At 35.8% G+C, this 20,698-nt stretch overlaps 1 protein-coding gene across 1 annotated transcript in view; it reads left to right on the forward strand.

Moving 5' to 3' along the window:
- Positions 1-20,379, forward strand: part of HERC4 (HECT and RLD domain containing E3 ubiquitin protein ligase 4) — a 133,215-nt gene extending 112,836 nt beyond the window's left edge. The window contains exons 18-24 of the mRNA XM_007940695.1: positions 376-519; positions 4,355-4,521; positions 5,130-5,196; positions 7,622-7,704; positions 12,101-12,284; positions 18,985-19,087; positions 20,171-20,379. Of these exons, the coding sequence (XP_007938886.1) occupies positions 376-519; positions 4,355-4,521; positions 5,130-5,196; positions 7,622-7,704; positions 12,101-12,284; positions 18,985-19,087; positions 20,171-20,379 (957 nt within the window). The remainder of the gene's footprint in view (positions 1-375; positions 520-4,354; positions 4,522-5,129; positions 5,197-7,621; positions 7,705-12,100; positions 12,285-18,984; positions 19,088-20,170) is intronic.
- The last annotated feature ends 319 nt before the right edge of the window (positions 20,380-20,698 follow it).

A 20,698-nucleotide genomic window follows, 5' to 3' on the forward strand; every position in this document is an offset into this window, starting at 1 on the left:
GTGTTTTCCTATTTTTTTTAAATCTGTTTACTTTTATTGTGGTAAAATTAATATATAACAAAACATTTGCCATTTTAACATTTTTTACTTATATAACCATCTCCATTATCCATTTTCCAATTTTTTTTATCACCCTTAACAGAAACTCTGTGCCTGTTAAGCAAACCTCTTTTTTCTCCTCCATTTCCTATTCGTTTTAATGTATCTTTGGTATTTATATTAAAAAATATATATATATATATATTTTTTTTTTTTTTTAATTTTAAGCTAATAATTGCTGAGCATTTATTAATAATAAATGTCAAGGGCTCTCCAGTATGTACTTTCATTTCTTTATAGTCTATTCGGTGTTTGCATTGTGCTGTTTTATTCTAGGTTATTTTTGTTGGAGAAGATGCTGTTGATGCAGGAGGGGTACGCAAAGAATTTTTCTTGCTCATCATGAGGGAATTATTGGATCCTAAATATGGCATGTTTAGGTATTATGAAGATTCCAGGCTCATTTGGTTTTCTGATAAGGTAAAAAGTCCTAACCATTTAAATTACTTCTGAGTATGTACTTACGTTTGAATACATTAACTCAGTAAATAAGAGAATAATTACTGGATTCCTAACATTTTATTCAGAAATCCGCTTTATAACATTTTAAACTGTCTGGATCTAGGGTCATCAGAACACATTAATAGTTACCATACATTTCAAATTAGCAAAATAAATTAGGGGAAAATCAGTCCAGAAATAATGTTGACTTTTTTTGTGCTTATTTGAATTTGGAGATTGTATAATAATTACCAGGTTAACCTTTCTTGTGGGAAGAATTAAATGATCTTTAAGGATCATTGAGTCGTTCATCATTTAGGGCAGAGATCAGCAAAATTTGGTCCACAATTCTAATTCTTTCCAGCCCATATTTTTGTAAGTAAAGTCACAACTATTCATTTATCTATGGTCCATGACTGCTTTTAAGGAGCCCTGGTGGCACAATGGTTAAAGCACTTAGTTGCAAACTGAAAAGGTTAGCAATTCAAACCCACCAGCCACTCCATAGAAGAACAATGTGGCAGTCTGTGCCTATAAAGGTTATAGCCTAAGAAATCCTCTGGGGCAGTTTTAGTCTTTCTAGTAGGGTAGCTATGAGTCAGAAACAACTTGATGGCAATAGGTAATACTATTTTTAGTACTTCCCCTTCTGTTTTTAATGTTTCTTTTGTTTCCTGAAGTACCTCTAAATTTTGCAGGTTACCTTTTTATGTCTTTTGTCTTTTTCTTGTGATTAGTGGCTGTCTACAAAAACAACTAGGAGTTTGTTGCTTAAAAGCTACCTAGATACTGTGTATATATGTTTATTGATTTACTGTTTTCATCCATAGAGTGATAAGGGGAAACTCTTAAATTGTCAGTATATATATACAGTTGTTTTTCACTTGAGGTTTTCAAGAAAGATTATAACCCTGGCTGTCAGTGTTGCAAGGAACTCTGGTGGAGCAGTGGTTAAAGCACTCAACTGCTAACCAAAAGGTTGTTGGTTTAAACCTACCAGCCCCTCCATGGAGGGGAGAGGAGGCAGTCTCCTTCTGTAAAGATTACAGCTTTGGAAACCATAGGAGGCAGCTCTACTCTGTCTCGTAGGGTTGCTGAGTCGGAATCAACTGAACAAGCAGTGGATTTTATTAGTGTTCTGGTAGCTGAACTCAGAGAAGGGAAGCTAGGATCCGCTCATTGTTCGTTATAGACCCTTCAGTTGTCCCAGATTGCAGAGCCTCTTTGGTCCAACCTTTCCACAACAGGACTTTCCACCAACTGTCCTATTTTCAGATCCATTCGAATACCTCTGACTTTCAGTCTTACGGTTTTCTAACTCAGCTAGCTTATCCTTATCCTTGACTCATAGATACTGATTCTTTCAGTTCATGAGCTTGTAGCACAAACTACCTTGTTTTTCATTGTCTTTCCTCCTGCAAGCTAATGTTTTTGTTTTTTCTGCTTCACCTAGTCAGTTACCACTCATCTGTTTGATTTTTCCTCCTTTGAAACTTCGCTAACATCTTTTTAATGCTTGTAAACTCTATCCTGTTATCTTTTTTCCTGTGAGTTTATGGTATTTTTTATTTCTTTCTTCTTGTGTGAAGGGGTTTCAGGAGGGAGAGATACTATTTAATCTCTAAACAGTCACACAGAATTTTTTATGAACATCATTATCTTCTCTAACTTGATGAGGAAAAAAATGAAACAATATTTTCAATGTTTTAATAACTAAATGTCCAATTATAGTAAAATAGCTGATTTATCAAAGAACTCTGGTGGCATAGTGCCTAGGCATTTGACTGCTAACCAGAAGGCTCATGGTTCAAACCCACCAGCCAGCCACTCCTCAGAAGGAAGACTGGGCAATCACTTCTGTAGTAATACTGCCTCGGAAACCCAAGGAGGGGTCACTATGAGTTGGATCCAACTTGATAGCAGTGAGTTTGGTTTTTGAGTATTTATACTTGAAGTAATGTGCTGTCATTAAAAGTCATGTTCTGGAAAAATATTTAATGACGTAAAAGTATGCTCATGTTGTAATTAGAAAAATGAGCTAAAGCCTTAAAAGCTTTATATTTTTAATTATTTTTCCAGACTTAAAGTTGATGGAAATACAAAAAAAATAAATGTAAATCATTGCTTCTGAGTATAGGTTACAGGTATTTTTCATCTCTTTTTTATTTTCCAAATTCTGGATGTGTATCCTCAGAAGGAAGGTTGGGCAATCTACTTCCATAGTGATACCGCCTCGAAAACCCAAGGAGGGATTGCTATGAGTCAGGTCCAACTCAACGGCACATAACAACAACAACATTATATTTTAAATTAGGAAAGAAATTCTGATAATTTTGTTTATTAACTTAATGTTTAATGACATGGAAAATGTCTTATTTCTTGAAAAACCTAGTTAGGAAGTTTTATTTGTGTGTGTGTCTAGTGATCTCAGCTAGATTTATATTTTTTTAACACTTAGAAGAAAATACTGCCAGTCCTGCACTATCCTCACAGTCATTGCTATGCTTGAACCCATCTCTGCAGCCACTGTGTTGATCCATTTTGTTGAGGACCATCTCCTTTTTCACTGACCCTCTCCTTTATCAAGCATGATACCCTCCAGGGACTGGCCCCTTCTGACAAAATGGCCGAAGTAGATGAGACAAAGTCAGGCCACTCTCACTCTGGGGAGCATTTTAACTATACTTCTTCTAAGACAAATTTGTTTATTCTCCTTGCAATCCATGATTTTTTCAGTATTCTTCACCAACCCCACAACTTATATGCATCAGCTTTTCTTCGATCTTCCTTATTCATTGTCTAGTTCTCACATGCATAGGAAGCTATTGAAAATACCATGGCTAGAGTCAGGCACACTTTAGTCTTCAAAGTGACATCTTTGCTCTTCAACACTGCAAACAAATACTTTAAGGCCTATTTGCCCGGTGCAGTATGTCATTTGATTTCTTGACTGTTGCTTCCATCGGCGTTGATTTTGGATCCAAATAAAATGAAATCCTTATCAACTTCAACTTATTATCCATTTATACATGATGTTGCATATTGGTTTGATTGTGAGGATTTTTGCTTTCTTATGTTGAGATATAATCCAAACTGATCTTCATCAGTAAGTGCTTCAAGTATTCTTCACTTACAGCAAGCAGAGGTGTGTCATCTGCGTATTCTAAGTTGTTCATGAATCGTCCCCCAGTCTTAATGCTGCATTGTTCTTCATGTGGTCTTTCTTGGGTAATTTGCTCAGCATATAGATTGAATGAGTATGGTAAAAGGACACAGCCCTAACACACACTTTTCCTGATTTTGAAGCAATTCTTTTTGAACGTCTACCTCTTGGTCTGTGTACAGGTTCCTCATGAGCACAAACATTTTGGAATTCCCATTCTTTGCAGTGTTATCCATAATTTGTTAGGATCCACGTAGTCAAATGCCTTTACATAGTCAATAAAACACAGATCAACATCTTTTTTGGTATTCTTTGCTTTAATTGAAGATCCATCTAACAACAGTGATGTCCCTCCTTCATGTCATCTTTTGAATCTGGCTTGAATTTCTGGCAGTTTCCTGTTGTCATTAGACTAGAAATATGTAAAAAATACTAATTTCATCCAAGAGAAATAGAAATAAAGGTGAACTTTTTTCTTCTCATTCATTTCTGTTTTTTGTATTTTCAGATTTTTATATTATATGCATGTGTTTTTATAATCAAAAAAAAGTTTAAACTTTAGTGTTAACTTGAAAAAAGTTTGTAGTGTTTGTTAAAGTTTCAACAAACTTTTAAGTTGTTTGGTTTTTTTCCTTTCCTTTTATGTCTTAGACATTTGAAGACAGTGATTTGTTCCATTTGATTGGTGTTATCTGTGGATTAGCAATTTATAACTTTACTATTGTGGACCTCCATTTTCCTTTGGCTTTATATAAGAAACTACTGAAAAAAAAGCCATCCCTGGATGATTTGAAAGAACTAGTGCCTGATGTTGGAAGGTTAGTTGTTAAAACATTGTCAGGGGTGGAGTTTGGGAGGTAGAAAATGGGTAATGGACAGAGAACTTTCCTTCTAGGAATAATTCTGTTTTGTTTTTGTCTTGTTATATTTTCAGATAAACAAAAATCCTTCTAATAAAGGAAAATCAGTTACTGTTTTACTTGAAACCAAAATTTTCTGCTAAAAGATAATGAGTGTAAAATCATTTGCTGTATTTCCAATGGTTTTATAATACTTTATGAATATCAGATAATAAATATCAGAATATCATGTTTTCCTACGAAATAGTTGAATGATTTATTTGGACTATTACTTCTGATCAGCTTCATTCCTAGCTAGACTATGTAAAACTACTTTTTTATTTATCATACAAATGAAATAAAAATTGTATATAAGGACAAATGTTGCAAATGGATAGGTAAGGTACTTTTTTTCCACCTCAGAGTTTATAAGTGTGCCATTACACATCACTGTTCTGAAGCAAACATAAAAGTACAAATTAACAAAAGGACTTCTCAAAAAGTGAATAAGAAATAGATATTCATAAGCAAAACAGTCAAAATACCCAATAATATTTTACCTCAAAAGAACATATGTTGTTTTGCAGAAGCATGCAACAATTACTGGATTATCCAGAAGATGATATAGAGGAAACATTTTGTCTTAATTTTACGGTAAGGTGAAAAGACATAGGTTAGCCTGATTATTCATTAGCTCTTTTATTTAACAGATGTGGCTTATGTTTTTTCTTTATTTTGGTGGGTACGATTCTTAAAGAACCCTTTAGCTAATAATATTAAGCATTCACTATGTGCTAGGCACAATACAGAAGGAGTCCTGGTGGTGCAGTGGGTAAGCACTTGGCTGCTAACCAAAAGGTCAGCGGGTCAAACCCACCAACTGTTCCACAGGAGGAAAATGTAGGAATCTGTTTCAGTAACGATTAGAGCCTTGGAAACACTGGAGGACAGTTCTACTCTTGTTCTGTAGGGTCACTTTGAGTCAGAATCAACTCGACGGCAACGAGTTTGGTTTTTTGGTTTAGGCATGATGCATGCATTATTTTTTAAGTCTTATAAAAATCCCATATGGTTGGTATTATTGTCCCCATATGACAGGTAAAGAAAACTGAAAATAATTGTTACATGTCAGAAGCAATATTCATACCCAGATGTGTGACTTCAGAGCCTGTGTGCTTTATCATTTTGCAAAGATTTTTAAAAATTCTAGCAGTCCTCTTAATCCAGGTGTTCATTTTTTTAGCCTGTAATTATAGGAATTTTTCCAGAAGCAAAAGGTTATCATAACATAAGGATGTTCATTAATGAACGTACCATTTCAAAGGTTAATTCCCATTCAGACATGCCTTTCTGCTTCACAGAATCCTTTGTCCATCTTGTCTTAGTCACTCGCTGTTAGATGACTTTCACAGTACAAATGCAAATACATTGGAATACTATTTGGAAAATGAAATTACAGATCTTTTAAAAGCTGCAAACTTCTGTTAAATCTGTGAGAAGGATGTTGAATAACTTACCCAGTCACATGCAAAGCCACTGACAAATGAGGATCTAGCAGAATTAGACCACTTGGCAATAAGAAGAGAAAATCCAGAAGAATTACGATAAAGCACTTTAGAAAGGAGTACTTTGAATGTTGTAAATTAGACTGTGGGGGAAGGGATGAAACTCTTTTCTTTTTAATTTTTGTTTGTTTTCCTCTAAAACAGCCCACTTTATGATCTTCTAATCAAAGCTAACAAAAGATACCATATTCATTCTCCTGTCATACAGTTTGCTAGAAAAATGATCTGCTCCCCCCAAGGACGTTTATCCGTTCTTTGGTTATTTATTTTTTTAATGCCACATAATAGAGTTACAGCAAAATATAGTAAATTTAACATGAAATGGATAAATTTATTTTCATAATTTTTTTTTCCCCCTGAGAATATAATCTTTGGACTTTTTCTATTTACTTGGAAGTTTTGGTTCCTCTTTTCAATTGATTCCCTTATTTCATTTATTTTATCATTTGTCCTTGGATCTTTATTGATCATCTTAATTCTCTGAAAAATTTGGACCTAAGCAAGATGATTTCTAATTTGTTAATCAGCAGTGTATAAACTTTTAGTATATTCAAGAACTCTATAGTAAATCAGACAAACATTCCTCCACCCTGCCATTTCTTTCTTTCAGATTTTTAGTGGCTCTCTATTGTTTGCAGAATAATAGATTTAGAATGGGCTTCAAAATATGTGTAATCCTACCCATCCTTATAGGTGCTTTTCAAGTGGCATTTCTTCCTCAGTTTTTCATGCTTCCTCTAGTTAGATCAGTTTTGTTTCCTGTATCATCTTAGGAAATTTTATGTTTATTATAACATTATTTTATGATAGTGAGTTATTTACATATCACATTTCCCTCTCTTTTACTGTATAGTAAACTCCAGGGCAAGGATGTATTGTTCATTTCCATACATTATGATCCCAGCACTGGTTAGCAGATACTAAACAGATGTTCTAAAATAAGAAGATAGTATTCCAAAAATAGGGAAAAGAAAGAGAAAAGATGCAAGGTGGGAATGGTAATATTTGGAGGATTTAACAGATTAATAAAAAGTTTGAGAATTACCGACTGTCTTAAAGTGACATAACTGACATAAAGTGGAAAAACCACCTGTGATCAAGCGTTCGACAAGGCAGATACAAAAAATACAGAAGTAACGATTATAATGTTACCTGTTTTAAGCTGAATACACATTTAAACTTGGATTCTATCACTTGTCCCAGGAAAACATCCTTTCTAATGCTTTACTCCTAAAGTGACTTTTCTAAAGTTTTGTGCATAACCAGTTTCCTGTTCTTAATTAACTAAACACTTAGTGATTTATAATTAGTCAAGATAGGAATTCAGACTACTAGAAAGGATGAAAATTTTTAGTCATGCTTTTATGAAGAAGTCACAAGTAACCTTAATGGTAGCAGAAAATTACCTCAAATTTACTATTTACATTTAACAAAAGAAACCTAGAATATAATAGATTATTAAAATACTCTAAAGGTTTGAGTCTGACGTTGACTTTTTTTAAAAAATTTAATAGATCACAGTTGAAAACTTTGGTGCAACAGAAGTGAAAGAGCTGGTTCTAAATGGTGCAGACACAGCTGTTAACAAACAAAATCGGTAAGTGAATTATGGCCATATTAGTGATAGTTATAACGATTGGTAGCTTTTCTTTTCCCCTGTATTTAGAAAAATATCACAGCCTTAAGTTTTTACTCAACTAAAACTTAGTTTTTGAATGGTTGTTGAAGAAGTTATTTACTTTTTACTCCTGAAGTCCCTTTAAAACATCATTGAAGGGATTTTAAAAAAATCTTAACCACAAGAACAAAGAGAATAGAGAGGAGAGAGTAGCAACACGTTTTTGGAGGCCAGATAACAGTGGTAACTAATATAAGCCAATCAGAGAAAGCTGCAACATAAGATGGACTGTGAGGCCAAGAAGGCAGGCAGTTCATGTTGCAGAACAAAGGGTTAAGCATGAAGAATACAAAGTACTTTGGAGAGTGTATGGGCCTTGGGAGAATACTAAAAACAGAAAGACTGGCTGTAAAAAGAACCAGTTAGAAATTCTTTTCCTTTAGCATATCAGTGGTCTGGCAAATGTAGACTACTGGACAGTAGTCTGGACAGCAGATCAGAAGTGTACGTTCCAGAGAGGCTAAACTAAAGGGACTGTGTTTTGAGGATACCTCATCTCAGCTAAAGAGAAGAGGCTGAATTGAAAGTGGAGATTAAGTGAAAGCGTGTAGCTCCCTTCATCTTGACTGTGGATATCAGAGGATTCTTCTGTGGAGAAACTGCTTAATTTAATTGTGAATGAATAGCCAAAAGTCAATAGGCATTTAGGAAAAAGCAAACGAAAACAGTTGTAAAGAACGCCAAAGAAACAGAAACCAAGCAGAATGAAGACCAAAACTTTAAAAGAAATTGAAATTAATATCCCCAAAGTGTTAAGAGTAACATCTAGGTGGATACTATTAAAAAATTGGTGGTGGGGGCGGAAATCAGTGAATGTAATGGAATGAAATTTATCAAAGAAATGGTATAGGAAACTTTCCATAACAAAATGAGGTGCCTTGCGAGATTGAAAGCATTGGAAATGAAAACAGAACCACTCCAAGGCACCAGTTAACCAGTTGCCGTTGAACCGACTTCAGCTCATGGTGACCCCATGTGTCAGAGTAGAACTGTGTTCCGTAGGGTTTTCCAACCTTATCAAAAAATTCCATAGTGGATTTTTTTAGAAGTAGGTAGCTAGGCTTTTCTTCCAAGCCACCTCTGGGTGGACTCAAACCTCCAGCCTTTCAGTTAGTAGCCAAGTGTGTTAACTGTCTGTACCACCCAAGGATGCCAGGCAAGTTACATGAAATTTTTAAATCCTTGAAGAAACAGAGATCTTAAAATCTTCTAGAAGAAAGTAAATCGTATAAAAAAAAAGTAAAAATCGAAGTACCATCAGCCATTTAAAAAAGAACATTGGAAGCTAGAGAATCAAAATTCTGGGAGCAAATTATTTTTAACTTAGAGTTCTATATATATATATAACTATTAAGTATGTAACTTATAAAAACATTGCCATACATGCAGTCTCAGTGAATTTACTTCCAATATATTTTTCACAGGACATTACTGGAGGATATGTTCTACCAAAACAAGGAATTAAACCAAGAAAGAGGAGGACACAGGAGTCGAAAAATTAGGGGTAGGGGCGAAAGGATCCAATACAGGAGAGAGGCAAAGAGGAACTCCCTCTAAAGGGACAGCAGCTATTTAGATTTAGAAAGAACAACCAGTCCAGGTTGGATCAGGAGGACAGAGGGCCAGAATGGCTATCTCTAGGGAAAAAATGAAACTCATGCTATGTAATATATTGAGTGAATTGAGAGGAGATTGACATTTCTATTGGAGAAGTTGGGGAGTGTTCTGGTTATCTAGTCCGGCTCTGACGAGAATATACCACAAATGCGATGGCTTGAACAAACAGTTTATTCTCTTACAGTTCGGAAGGCTAGAAGTCTGAGTTCAAAGTGCCAGGCTCTAGGGGCTGGGTGAAAGCCCCTCAAACTGGGGGTCCAGCTCTGCCTCCTGCTTCTGGCCCACTGGCGCTAGAGGCGTTTCTTCACTCAGACAGCTGCTGGCTGAGGAGGCTGACAAGCAAAGAGGCACAGTCCTGATGTTACCAAACCACATGGCAGGCCATTAATTTAAGCCCTTTAAGTCCCAAGGTCAGCAGAGCATGGCAGGCTGCTGACAATGACACGGCTACATGCAGGGTCCCAGCCTGCCATAAGCTAGAGACCATTCCCCAAGGCTTCTCCTTATATACAGGAAGCAGACCACATCCCAAAAGCAGCTACTTAGCTGCTTGTGGTAGATCCTACCAGGGAGTTGATTGCCACTCATCATGGAGAATAATAACTACCACCAGCTGCTCAGCCACTCTGCCAGGTCCAGCCAAGTTGACATACAAATTTAACTACCACAGGGAGGAAGTAGCAAACTAAGGGAAACAAAAATTCTCTTTAAGAAATGTAACCATGGTATACTCTGTAGTTTAGGTGTGAACAATATATATAATCATACTAACTAATGATTATTGAACCAATAATTGTTATATAAATATATAATGAGAATATAGGGAAGAGGAATGTTGGAGCGGGACAATTAAATACAAGGTAAACTGTGCCTTTAGATGATACTTAAAATGAAAATCAAGGAATAACAGAACTAGGCTAGAAATTTGAAGGTAAATATCAGAAGGAATAGCAAAAAAGAGTTAAATAGTTGCCTTTGAATAGCTAGAATTCAGGTAGAGAGGTGTGCAATACAGAAAGCTGCTTTGTCTATTCTATTTTATTTTAATTCTTTAGACAAACTAACTTGGTGGCTCTTGTAAGGGACTTAATCCAAGTGATTTTAATCCTGATTCTGCTTCTTTAAAGTTGTGTGGCTTAAGGTAAATTAGTTTATGTCATCATGCCTCGATCTCCTTGTCTATAAAATGGAGTGATAATTATACCTACTTAGAAGAGTTGTTTTTAGGGTTACATGAGACAGTAATTGTAAGATGCTTAGAATAGTTTCTAACAAATGTACGTGCTCAGTAAATGCTAGCTATTATGATTATTACTATTTGACATTTTAAACTATGCAAATACCTGGTTTTGATAACAATAAAACTGTTTTTAAATGATGTGAAAATTTTAGGTACTTCTAGCTGTCCTCTTAAAAAAATTGACTATGATTTAGAAAGAGTATTTTCCTCCTTTTAAAGTTTCTATTGTTAGACTAATTGTTTTAATTATATTATTTCACAGATTATTTAGCTCCCAGAAAATTTAAAGAATTTTTATATTTGTACTACAAATCCTAGTTAAATAATGAAACTATTAAAACCAAACTAAACTCACTGCCATCGAGTCATTTCTGACTCATAGTGAACCCCATTGAGTTTCCGAAGCTGTAAATCTTTACAGATTGCCCAGTCTTCCTTCCACAGAGCAGTCAAGTGCCTTACTCACTATGCCACCAGATGTCATCTCCTAAAACAGCTTAACCTTTTATGCCTAATGGATTTATTAGTATAAACAGATTTGACTTTCTGACTATATTAATCATAAAATTTTGCATTACATTAAATAAAATAAAAAATGTTTCTACTAAAGAGAACCTAATAGCATATGATATTAGGCCCAGGTAACACTGGTATATTTCAGAGTGGTCTGTTTTAACTTTATTGACTTGATAAGCAGAATATCTGTAGCTTTTAAAATTACTAGTATTCCCATTTGTAGAATCATCCTTTATTGTTTGGAAGACATGAGTATGAAATACTGAAGTCCTATAGTACCTTTTCTCACTGTTTGTTTGACTAGATAGCCACATTAAAAATAAACGGTGTTCAGATTCTTTGAAACCCAAAGAGAAAACAAAAGATTCTATATTCTGTTAGATAGTCTGGATCCCAAAGGTCTTATTTTTCATCACCTAATATATTTTAAAGAGTTCTGATGGCACAGTGCCTAAGACATTTGACTGCTAACCAGAAGATTGGTGGTTCATACCACCAGCCACTCCACAGAAGGAAGATGAGGCAATCTACTTCCCTAAAGATTTACTGCCTTGGAAATCCAACAGGGGTGCTATCAGTCAGAATTGACTCAGTGGCAGTGGCTGTGATTATTTGGTTTGGAATATAGTTTAACAGATTACTCTTTTTAGGCATGTGTGTGGTGTGGTACATGAAAGTTCTCAATTTGTGAATATTTAAAAATTATTTTGATAGTCATTTGAATTGTTCTGCCTACTAGCAAATGCCACATTTCAGTTACGGGTATAGGCTACAAACGACTGTAGAATGAGTCTGCAACTCTACTTATTATACCTTCTTGGTTTTGTAGCTAAGTTAAAAAAAAAAAAAGCTAGAACCTTCAAAGTTTTAATAGGATTATGTATTCTCCATAAAAAAATTATTTTTATAATTATCTGTACATGCGTGCTTTTCTATTTCTAGCCAGGAGTTTGTTGATGCTTATGTGGATTACATATTCAATAAATCAGTGGCTTCCCTATTTGATGCCTTTCATGCGGGCTTTCATAAGGTCTGTGGAGGAAAAGTCCTTCAGCTCTTCCAGCCTAATGAGCTGCAAGCTATGGTGATTGGAAATACAAACTATGATTGGAAGGAACTGGAAAAGGTAGGAAAATGAATCTATGACATTGTTCAAATAAAAAAGCCAAAAGAATTTTATTTCTTTTGAAACTTACTGGTAGAAATCTTCCCATTTATTCTTTCCATATTACAGAATTTATTGTCATTTTAAAACAGTACACTCTACACTGCTTACCCCACAGTGAATTTGAATTGTGTATGAATTGTTGTTTGCCGTCGAGTGAAAAAACTAAACTCACTGCCGTCAAGTGGATTCCTACTCATAGCAACCCTTCCTTGGGTTTCTGAGGCAGTATCACCACGGAAGTAGATTGCCCAGTCTTCCTTCTGAGAAGTGGCTGGTGGGTTTGAACCTCCAGCCTTCTGGTTAGCAGTCAGATGCCTTAGGCATTATGCCACCAAAGCTCCTGTAAATTAGAGATAGCATTTTTGTATTTTGGGATACTGGTGACGTTCATGTAGAAAGAAACGTAACTGTGAAACGAGCTGAATAGACGCCCCAGCTAAAGGTAAAGGCCTAGGAAAACCATTATGAAGAGCACTTGTAATCCTTAAGATCTTTGCTTTCTTTTTTTTCTAATTAATCTTAATGTGGATTTTTTTTTTAGCAGAGAATAAATGATGCCCTTGGTTTTCATTTCTGGCAACTTAAATATATCCTTTAGAAGCAAGTTTTAAATTGATTTTTTTTTTTTTTCTCTCTAACTAATAAAAAGGAATTTGGAGAGAATATTGGGGATTTTTTAAACACTCTTTTTCTTTTTCATCCTCTCTATCCAAGTAATTCTCAGATACTTCTTCAGAGAAAACGTTTACTACAGAGTTGTAGGTGAGATTAACTATGAGAAAGATGTATTCAGGGTTGGCCTATAAATTTCTCTATATTTCAGTATCCTCTGATAATTTTTGTGCTGATAAGTAGGTATGGTATATCTATTAGAAGTGCGAACATGAAGTATACTGGCAATATTAATTGCTAATAAGGATACAAAGCATCAGGAACTCTCATACAGTACTAGTAGGAATACAAAACAGTACAACTACTATGGAAACCATTTAGTAGTTTCTTGGGTTTTTCTGGAGTGATAGAATTGTATGTATTCTGATTTGGTGGTAGTTACACAATACTACACATGTGTGTAATACTCACAGAACTGAAAGACAGGCATATGAGGTGAACATTTACACTAGGTAGATCCACTCCTTGGAGAGAACAATCATGGGAGAATAGAAGGGCTATGTATGCACAGGGACATAGCTCAGGGGCAGGAGGGCATGGGAGGGAAGGACACAGGGAAGAGGTGACTATTGGGAGGAAGTGGAAGGGGAGCTGTTGCATTGGGGTAAATTGTAGTCAATGTCATGAGCCAGAGTGTATGTGAACTGCTGTATGGAAAGTGAATTTGCTCTGTAAACTTCCACCCAAATCACAATTTAAAAAAAAAAAAAAAGAACTGAATACATACCGAAAAAAGTCAGTTATACTGTGTATTAAGGAATAAAAATGTTTGAAAACAATGATTGGTGTCTTCTGGTTAAGGATAGTGGAGTAAACATGTTTATCTCTGCTTTACAAAATCCCACGAGAGAGACAATAAAGGAATAAAAGTAGAACTATACCTACCTATCCCATCCCTAAAAAATAAAATGAACAAGAGACAGCTCTGGAAGATGGAAAATAGTAGTAAGTTACAGATGGCTTAGAGCAGAGAAAATTTAATCCTAAGCCTCCAGGTGGACAGTCATGAAGAGGCATCCCATTTTATACCTTCAAATCTCTGAGGATCAGAGATGTGGAATTGGGCTAAAAGCAGTAAAATTACTTCAAAGCTAATTAAAGGAATCACTGGACCCCTATGTTCCCTCTTCTACTGAGCAAAAGATAAGTCTGGAGTCTTTAAAATCCTGGAAACGGGGTAAAACTGAGAATGGCACCTAGAAGGCTAATTGGTGGTGGTGTTGCTCTTTGGTGCCATTGCATTGGTTTTGACTCATAGAACAGAATGAAACACTGCCCTGTCCTGTACCGTTGCAATAGCCATTGCTGTGTTTGAAGCCATTGTACCAGTCACAGTGTCAGTCCATCTATTGAAGTCTCTTTTGCAGACCTTGTACTTTACCAGGCATGATGTCCTTCTGCAGGGACCACCCTACTGATCACACATCCAAAGTACATGAGATTAAGTCATTTTTGTGCTAATAGTTAAGTATGGTATACCTATTAGAACAGCGAACATGAGGTATACTGGCAATATTAATTGCTAACAAGGATACACAGCATCAGGAACTCTCATACAGTACTAGTGGGAATACAACACAGTCCAACTACTCTGGAAACCATTTAGTAGTTTCTGGGAGTTTTTTGGAGTGAAGTGGCCTTCCTCACTTCTAAGGAGTATTCTGTCTTTACTTCTTCCAAGACAGATTTGGTTATTCTTCTGGCAATCCATGGTGTACTCAGTATTTCTTTGCCATCACAGTAATTGAAATACATCAGTTTTTTGGTCTTCCTTATTTGTTGTCCAGCTTTTGGATGTATATGTGATTGAAAATACTATGGTTTGATCAGGTGCACCTAGTCCTCAGTGACATGTTTGCTTTTTAACACTTTACAGAGGTCTTTTGCAGGAGATTTGGCTGATACAGTACATCATTTGATTTCTTGACTGCTACTTCTCCAGGAAGGAGATTCAGGGTTTCTTTATTGGGTAAATTGACCTGCTCAAGAGAAGACATCTGTAGATACTGACTTTAAGGGGTTCCCCAATGGAAATGGACCTCACCTCCACTCATCCTAAAATAAAATTGAAATAATGGCTTCTCATCACACTTGTAGTATTTACAGTGTATTTATAGTGACTTGAAGAGCCTACAGTGTGACACCTTTCTTGCCTTATCTCTCATTCTTTCTCTCATTTACTCTCCTTTGGCCTTACTGGCTTTTTGCTGAGCCTAAAACCCTCCAGGCACGCTCTTAGAACGTTTTTATTTGCTATTTCCTTTGCCTGGAATTCTCTTCACCTGAAGAAGAAAGATGAGGCAATTCTCTTTCCATAAAGATTTACAGCCTTGGAAACGCTGTGGGACAGTTCTGCTCTGTCCTATAGGGTCACTGTGAATTAGAACCAACTTGATGACAGTGGGTTTGGTTTGGTTTTGGTTTTGATAATCCCAAATAGTTCTTGTTTTCACCTCTTTTGTTTCTTTATACCTTCTCAGAGACTTTGCCTGGACACCTTGTCTAAAATTACAGTTCCTCATGTGCTCCCTAGCTCCTTTTCCTGTGTTTTTGTTTTGTTTTGTTTTCTTTATTTTCCTTTGGATCTGAAATAATACAAATTTTATCTATCTTTATTTCCTGATGCCCCTTTGTTCCACTATAGTTTAAGCACCACGAAGGCAGGATTTTTGTCTGGTTTTTTTTTTTCACTGTTATATTCTCAGTGCCTAAAAGAGCACTCAGTAAGTACTTAAAACCTTGTCTGGAGAGATTATTGATAGAAGTATATTCAGTAAAACAGAAGGTTTTTGAGTATACTTCAGTTTCTTCTGATTCATTACTTAGTATATTCATGAATCAAGAAACCAAAGTATACTTAATATGTAAATAAATACATACATACATATATAGGAGTTCTGGTAGCATAGGGCCTAAGGCACTTGACTGCTAACCAGAAGGCTGTTGGTTCAAACCTACCAGCCACTCCTCGGAAGGAAGGTTGCGCAGTCTACTTCCGTAGCGATACTGCCTCGGAAGCCCAAGGATAGGTCGCTATGAGTCAGGTTTGACTCGACGGTATATAACAACAACATATATATATATATATATATATATATATATATATATGTATGTATGTATGATTCATATGTAAGGACTGTGTTCACATTTCCTGAGATTATTTAGAAATTTAAATTAAAAAACAAAAGGAACTTTAACCATGTTTTCATCCTCTACCACCATGCTCACAGACTGTAATTTAAATAAGTTAATAAATTCACTGATTCTAGAATTTAAGCCATTTTCTCAAAACTTGTTTGCAAATAACAGATATTTTGTAGAAACTGGATTTGAATTATTGAGGGTTCAGTGAGTAAGAGAATCCTGGCTGTAAATAGAGCCAGCCCAGAATTCCAGAAACCCTTGAGTGAACATTTATTGTGTCCCTGCTGGATGCCTGATACCTGGCAAGAAATCAGATAGCAGTGAATTAGATTGAAACATGTTTTTTGTACTCCTGGAGCTTACAGTCTAATAAGGAAACTAGATATTTAATTAAATTATGATAAATACACAGGGAAGAATAAGGTTTTACTGAGTGATATAAAAGGATGAACCTAGTTGAGGTCAGACAGAGAACCTCTCACTAGGTGGTAGGCTCTAAGGAAGGACTTTCATTCACTGTATTTTCCATGGCCCAGAACTTTGATTGGAATTTAATATATATTTGTTAAATGAATCAAATGAATGAATTAGGTGACAAAGAAAAAAAGAGAATTTGTCTTGATACAGGCTGAGGGAACAGTGTGTCCAAAGGCCCTGATGCTAGAAGGATCTTGGTATGTAAGACTGAAAGGTAACACTGTGTGTAGCTGGATTGCGAGAACACTTTACAGTGTGGATGTATCTACCTCTCCTCTGTCCTACCCCATCTCTCTTACTGCTCATATTTCTGAAAGGGGAACTGTGTTATCTATTACTGCAAATTATCCCAAAACTTGTGACTTAAAAATAACAATGAACATTTCTTATCTTACATAGTTTCTGTGGGTCAAGAATTAAGAGTGACTTCATTGGGTGTTTCTGTTCAGGGGGTCTCTCTTGAGTTTATAGTCAACATCTTGACTGGCATAAAAACTTCTAATACATGCTATAACATACTTGAACCTGAAAACATCATACTAAGTGAAATAAACCAGACACAAAACAATAAATAGTTTTATGATCCCATTTATATGAAATATATAGAATGGACAGATACGTACAGACAGAAAGTAGATTAGTGGTTACCCTGGGCTTGTGGGAGGGGAGGAGATTGGGAGTTAAACCTTAGTAGGTGCAGAGGTTCTCTTTGAGGTGATGAAAGCATTGTGGAAATACACAGCAGTGATGGTCGTAGAACATTGGGAGTACAGTTAACCCCATTGGATTTTACAATCAAAAATGGCTAAAATGCCAAATTTTATATTGTCTATATTTTGCCATCATAAAAACAATGAATTTATATATTATATATATATGCCCTCTGGTAGCATAGTGCCTAAGGCACTTGACTGCTAACCAGAAAGCTGGCAGTTCAAACCCACCAGCCAGTCCTCAGAAGGAAGGTTGGGCAGTCTACTTCCATAGTGATACCACTTCGGGAACCGGTGACTCATAGCGACCCCTTCTTGGGCTTCCGAGGCAGTTATCATTACGGAAGTAGATTGCCCAACCTTCTTCCAAGGAGTGGCTGATGGGTTTGAATCGCCAGCCTTCTGGTTAGCAGTTAAGTGCCTTAGGCACTATGCTACCAGAGCTCCTGTATATATATATATACATACATACATATATACATGTTGTCAGGCACTGCTGTCATTTGAGCTTTTCATTAAGGCTAAAGATTTGCTTCTGATATGCCTCACTCAAATGGTTGTTGGCAGGCAGGCTCATTTTCTCACCACAAGGACCTCTTCTCATAGGGTTGGTTTTTTGAGTGTCCTTACGAAGTGGCAGCTGGGTTGCCCCAGAACGAGTGATCCAAGAGAGGCTAAATCACAGTGTTCACCATCTAGCCTCATATATTTCCTCAGATCTGCAATGTCTGAATGATTACTCGGGTCTGGCCTGTTCACTGTGGGAGGGGACTACGTAAGTGCAGGACTACCAAGAGGCAGAGATCAGTAGGAACCATGTTGAGAACCAGCTGTCACAGAAAATGTTAATGTTCTTTTCTTAAAAGCCATTGCCATCAAGTCAAATGCAACTCATAGTGACCCCATAGGACTGAGTAGAAGTAACTGCTCCATAGGATTTTCAAGGCTGTAATCTTCACTGAAGCAGACTGTCATCTCTCTCCTGTGGAGAGGCTGGTCGGTTCAAACCACCACCTTTTTGGTTAGCAGCTGAGCACTTAACCACCGCACCATCAGGGCTCCTAGGTGTTGTTCGTAGTAGCATTTTTTTTTTCCAAGAGAAGATAGAATGTAAAATAATTTTACATCTGCTATAAATGTAAAAAAAAGAAAATTTTATAATTATAGATAATTCGGTGTTGAAGTTTAATAATCCATTAACATTAATTTATTATCTTTATCCTTACTTGGATATTTACTTTTATAGATGATACTACAATCTTACCATTTTCTTTGATGTGGTAGAGAGACATTGTTGTTGACTCATACGTATTTTCTCCCCTGGAACTATGCTGTTGTTGTTATGTGCCGTTGAGTCAAACTCGACTCACAGCGACCCCTCCTTGGGTTTCCGAGGCAGTATCACTACAGAAGTAGGATGGCCCAACCTTCCTTCCGAGGAGTGGCTGGTGGGTTTGAACTGCCAGCCGTCTGGTTAGCAGGCAAGTATAAGCACTCTAAATTGCAAAATGCCAGGAAATAGTAGATAATTGGCTGACTCCCACAAGTTTCAAACTACTGCATCATGTTAGCTTTGTAGTCTAAAGAAGCCAGTTTGCTAAATTTAATACAAAATATTCCTTGATATTAATAAAAGGTTATGTTGTTTTCAGAATACAGAATACAAAGGAGAGTACTGGGCAGAACATCCTACAATAAAAATTTTTTGGGAAGTATTTCATGAATTACCACTGGAAAAGAAAAAACAATTTTTGTGTAAGTATTTCTGACTAGTTTTGTATTTTATGAGAATGGAATCTAAGTATTCTTACAGAATATTAATTTAATTCACTTTAAGATACATTTATTTTTAAAAATACCATTCCAAGGTATTGTTTCTAATCTTGAAGTATAGTAAATTTTCAAAAACACAGCTAATCTTCATTACATGTGTTCTCTTATTTCAAAAACTAAATTCAGTATGCCTTCAAAATAGCATTGGTTCTTTCAAATGAAGACAAAACTTGTAACTCTGATTATAACCAAACCAAATTTATTGCCATTGAGTGAGTCCTACTCATAATGACCCCATTGGATTTCTGAGGCAGTAAATTTTTACAGAAGTAGATGGCCCCATCTTCCTCCTGCAGAGCAGTTGGTGGATCAAAATCAGTGACATTCTCTGAATCTCTTGATATTGACAAAGAATACTTTTTGTTTGGCCTGTTTTTATTTCTTTGTGATTTGGTTGAAAGGTTACAGAAGAATTTGGTTTTCCATTCAACAATCCGTCCATACTCTGTTTATAACATTCACTGCAGTTGGAACAGCATTCTTCCCACTTCTTCCCTGTAAAGCATATTTTTGGTGGTTTTGTTTTTGAGAATTGATATGACAGTCTTGGTTCAGTTCTTTTGCATATCAAGATTGATATTGACAAGTCAGTATTCTTTTAAAGTAATTTGAGTTTTGGCTGTTTATTATAAATTAGTGTTAAAAAGTGACACAGAAATAAAACAAATAGAAAAAAGAATCATAATCTAAACTGCATTTTTGTATTTGGTTTATGAATTAGGTCTTGCCAATTATTCCTAGAGGAGGTCCCAAAATGTTTTTGTCAGTGACAGTAATCATCAAACATTTGTTACACACCTTAGATTATACTTTTAAAGGGGAAATATTGTTTGCATGTACAAATAAATATGTGTCTCAAAAATCTTGTCTCCCACAGATTCTGGAGATAGGCTTCCATGTTAGAGCAAATTTTTATGTAAAATTGTTACCTACTGTCTACTAAATAGCATGGCACTCTATTGGTTTCATAAAAGGTGGTTGGCTTAATGATTTTTTTCTTGGCAGTATTCTTGACAGGTAGTGATCGCATTCCTATTCTTGGTATGAAGAGTCTAAAACTAGTCATTCAGTCAACAGGAGGTGGTGAGGAGTATCTCCCAGTTTCCCATACCTGTTTTAATCTTCTGGATCTTCCAAAATACACAGAAAAAGAAACTCTACGATCTAAACTGATACAAGCTATTGATCACAATGAAGGCTTCAGTTTGATATAACTTTATTATAACTATTGAGTTTAGTGCAAGAGCATTAAACTGTTTTGTTATTTTTGTGGTGTTGAATTCAGCCAGGTGACAGAGATACTATTATAATTCTTACTTGCAAAATATTCAATGCTATTCATGAAAGCCAAAAAATCTTAAAGGAAAATGAACAAACTATGTCAGTATCAAACTTTACAGAACCATGGATTTGTTTTTCTTTTTTTCCATCTTCCAATAAATATACAAGTACTGTGAATACATTAAAGTTTTACTAACATGAATTTTAAAGAGTTTGCATATTTCAAAAATGATTGGTGTGTGAGTGCATGGA

The sequence above is a fragment of the Orycteropus afer genome, unplaced genomic scaffold (genome assembly GCF_000298275.1).
Source record: "Orycteropus afer afer isolate SDZICR_OR568_19922 unplaced genomic scaffold, OryAfe1.0 scaffold00070, whole genome shotgun sequence".
Lineage (NCBI taxonomy): Eukaryota > Metazoa > Chordata > Mammalia > Tubulidentata > Orycteropodidae > Orycteropus > Orycteropus afer.